The sequence below is a fragment of the Hyperolius riggenbachi genome, chromosome 5 (assembly GCF_040937935.1).
Source record: "Hyperolius riggenbachi isolate aHypRig1 chromosome 5, aHypRig1.pri, whole genome shotgun sequence".
Taxonomy (NCBI): Eukaryota; Metazoa; Chordata; class Amphibia; order Anura; family Hyperoliidae; genus Hyperolius; species Hyperolius riggenbachi.
The window spans coordinates 449,598,808-449,602,066 of NC_090650.1; the positions used below are offsets into that span (position 1 = coordinate 449,598,808).

Genomic DNA, 3,259 nt, shown 5'->3' on the forward strand with positions numbered 1-3,259 from the left:
GCACAGCACTGCATCTCAGGGACACTGCTACACAGTGCTGCGTCTCAGGGACCCTGCCGCATAGCACTGCCTCTGGGCGACACTTCTGCACAGCACTGTATTTTAGCAACACTACTGCACTGCATCTGAACGACAAAACTGCATGGCACTGCATCAAGGCGACACTACTGCACAGCACTGAATCTGGGCAACACTGCTGCAAAGCACTGCATCTGGGGAACACTGCTTCATGCATTCCTGTGCGCTGTGCAGAGTGATCCCGTCTAGTGCAAATGAATGGAGTCAGCACCACAACATGTATCAGTGTGCAATGCTGGCTGGGAAGGGAGGGGACAGAAAAAGACATTCTCTGCCACAGACAGCAACAGTCACCTTCTACCACAGACAGCCACAGTCACCCTCTACCACAGACAGTCACAGTCACCCTCTACCACAGACAACAACAGTTACCCTCTACCACAGACAGCAACAGTCACCCTCTACCACAGAAAGCAACAGTCACCCTCTACCACAGAAAGCAACAGTCACCCTCTACCACAGAAAGCAACAGTCACCCTCCACCACAGACAGCCACTGTCACCCTCTACCACAGACAGCCACAGTCACCCTCTACCACGGACAGCCACAGTCACTCTCTACCACAGACAGCCACAGTCACCCTCTACCACAGACAGCAACTGTCACCCTCTACCACAGACAGCCACAGTCACTCTCTACCACAGACAGCCAAAGTCACCCTCTACCACAGACAGCCACAGTCACCCTCTACCACAGACAGCCACAGTCACCCTCTACCACAGACAGCAACAGTCACCCTCTACCACAGACAGCAACAGTCACCCTCTACCACAGACTGCAACTGTCATCCTCTACCACAGACATCCACAGTCACCCTCTACCACAGACAGCCACAGTCACAATCTACCACAGACAGCCACAGTCACCCTCTACCACAGACAGCATCAGTTGCCCTCTACCACAGACAGCCACAGACACCCTCTACCACAGACAGCCACAGTCACAATCTACCACAGACAGCCACAGTCACCCTCTACCACAGACAACATCAGTCACCCTCTACCACAGACAGCCACAGTCACCCTCTACCACAGACAGCAACTGTCACCCTCTACCACAGACAGCCACAGTCACCCTCTAGCACAGACAGCCACAGTCACAATTTACCACAGACAGCCACAGTCACCCTCTACCACAGACAGCCACAGTCACCCTCTACCACAGACAGCAACAGTCACCCTCTACCACAGACAGCAACAGTCACCCTCTACCACAGACTGCAACTGTCACCCTCTACCACAGACAGCCACAGTCACCCTCTAGCACAGACAGCCACAGTCACAATTTACCACAGACAGCAACAGTCGCCCTCTACCACAGACAGCAACAGTTACCCTCTACCACAGACAGCCACTGTCATCCTCTACCACAGACAGCCACTGTCACACTCTACCACAGACAGCCACAGTCACCCTCTACCACAGACAGCCACAGTCACCCTCTACCACAGACAGCAACAGTCACCCTCTACCACAGACAGCCACAGTCACCCTCTACCACAGACAGCAACAGTTACCCTCTACCACAGACAGCAACAGTTACCCTCTACCACAGAAAGCCACAGTCACCCTCGACCACAGACAGCAACTGTCACTCTCTACCACAGACAGCAACAGTCACCCTCTACCACAGACAGCAACTGTCACTCTCTACCACAGATAGTAACTGTCACCCTCTACCACAGACAGCAACTGTCACCCTCTACCACAGACGGCAAATGTCACCCTCTACCACAGACAGCAACAGTCACCCTCTACCACAGACGGCAAATGTCACCCTCTACCACAGACAGCAAATGTCACCCTCTACCACAGACCGCAACTGTCACCCTCTACCACAGACAGCCACAGTCACCCTCTACCACAGACAGCAACAGTCACCCTCTACCACAGACTGCAACTGTCACCCTCTACCACAGACAGCCACAGTCACCCTCTAGCACAGACAGCCACAGTCACAATTTACCACAGACAGCAACAGTCGCCCTCTACCACAGACAGCAACAGTTACCCTCTACCACAGACAGCCACTGTCATCCTCTACCACAGACAGCCACTGTCACACTCTACCACAGACAGCCACAGTCACCCTCTACCACAGACAGCCACAGTCACCCTCTACCACAGAAAGCAACAGTCACCCTCTACCACAGACAGCCACAGTCACCCTCTACCACAGACAGCAACAGTTACCCTCTACCACAGACAGCAACAGTTACCCTCTACCACAGAAAGCCACAGTCACCCTCGACCACAGACAGCAACTGTCACTCTCTACCACAGACAGCAACAGTCACCCTCTACCACAGACAGCAACTGTCACTCTCTACCACAGATAGTAACTGTCACCCTCTACCACAGACAGCAACTGTCACCCTCTACCACAGACGGCAAATGTCACCCTCTACCACAGACAGCAACAGTCACCCTCTACCACAGACGGCAAATGTCACCCTCTACCACAGACAGCAAATGTCACCCTCTACCACAGACCGCAACTGTCACCCTCTACCACAGACAGCCACAGTCACCCTCTACCACAGACAGCCACAGTTACCCTCTACCACAGACAGCCACAGTCACCCTCTACCACAGACAGCCACTGTCACTCTCTACCACAGACAGCAACAGTTCAGTGTCACATGCTTGGAATGTATGGACCAAAGGAAGCTCCTCCCACCTACGCATTTCACGTCAGAATATCTGGGCCTGTGTGACTGCTAGATATATCAGCGGAAGAGCAACCTGGAAACGTCTGGATTCTTGTGTGATGGTCTTACAGGAAGCTGGGCCAGGGGAGAGTATGGTACCTAGGATAAGGGCTGTGGAGTCGGTACAAAAACCATCCGACTCAAACTCCGACTCCTCAGTTTATGAAACCACCAACTCCGATTCCCCAGCACATCATGCCTATGAGCTTCTCTGACTGCCAGTATCTCCTTAAAGGGAACCTTAACTGAGAGGGATATGGGGGTTTCCTTTTAAACAATACCAGTTGCTTGGCAGTCCTGCTAATCTCTTTGGCTGCAGTAGTGGCTGAATCACACATCTGAAACAAGCATGCAGCTACTCCAGTCTGACTTCAGTCACCTGATTTGCATGCTTGTTCAGGGGCTGTGGCTGAAAGTATTGGAGACACAGGATCAGCAGGAGAGTCAGGCAACTGGTATTATTTTCAAAGG

The 3,259-nt window shown here is 52.8% G+C and overlaps 1 protein-coding gene across 1 annotated transcript; it reads left to right on the plus strand.

Annotated features, from left to right (window-relative positions):
- The first annotated feature begins 272 nt into the window (after positions 1-272).
- Positions 273-2,801, plus strand: LOC137519504 (uncharacterized). The gene has a single exon (XM_068238460.1). The coding sequence runs from the start codon at positions 273-275 to the stop codon at positions 2,799-2,801; it is 2,529 nt and encodes an 842-aa protein (XP_068094561.1).
- The last annotated feature ends 458 nt before the right edge of the window (positions 2,802-3,259 follow it).

What these genes read in the sequence shown, in the direction of transcription:
- LOC137519504 (XM_068238460.1), top strand. Translation starts at nt 273, where the DNA reads ATGAATGGAGTCAGCACCACAACATGTATCAGTGTGCAATGCTGGCTG.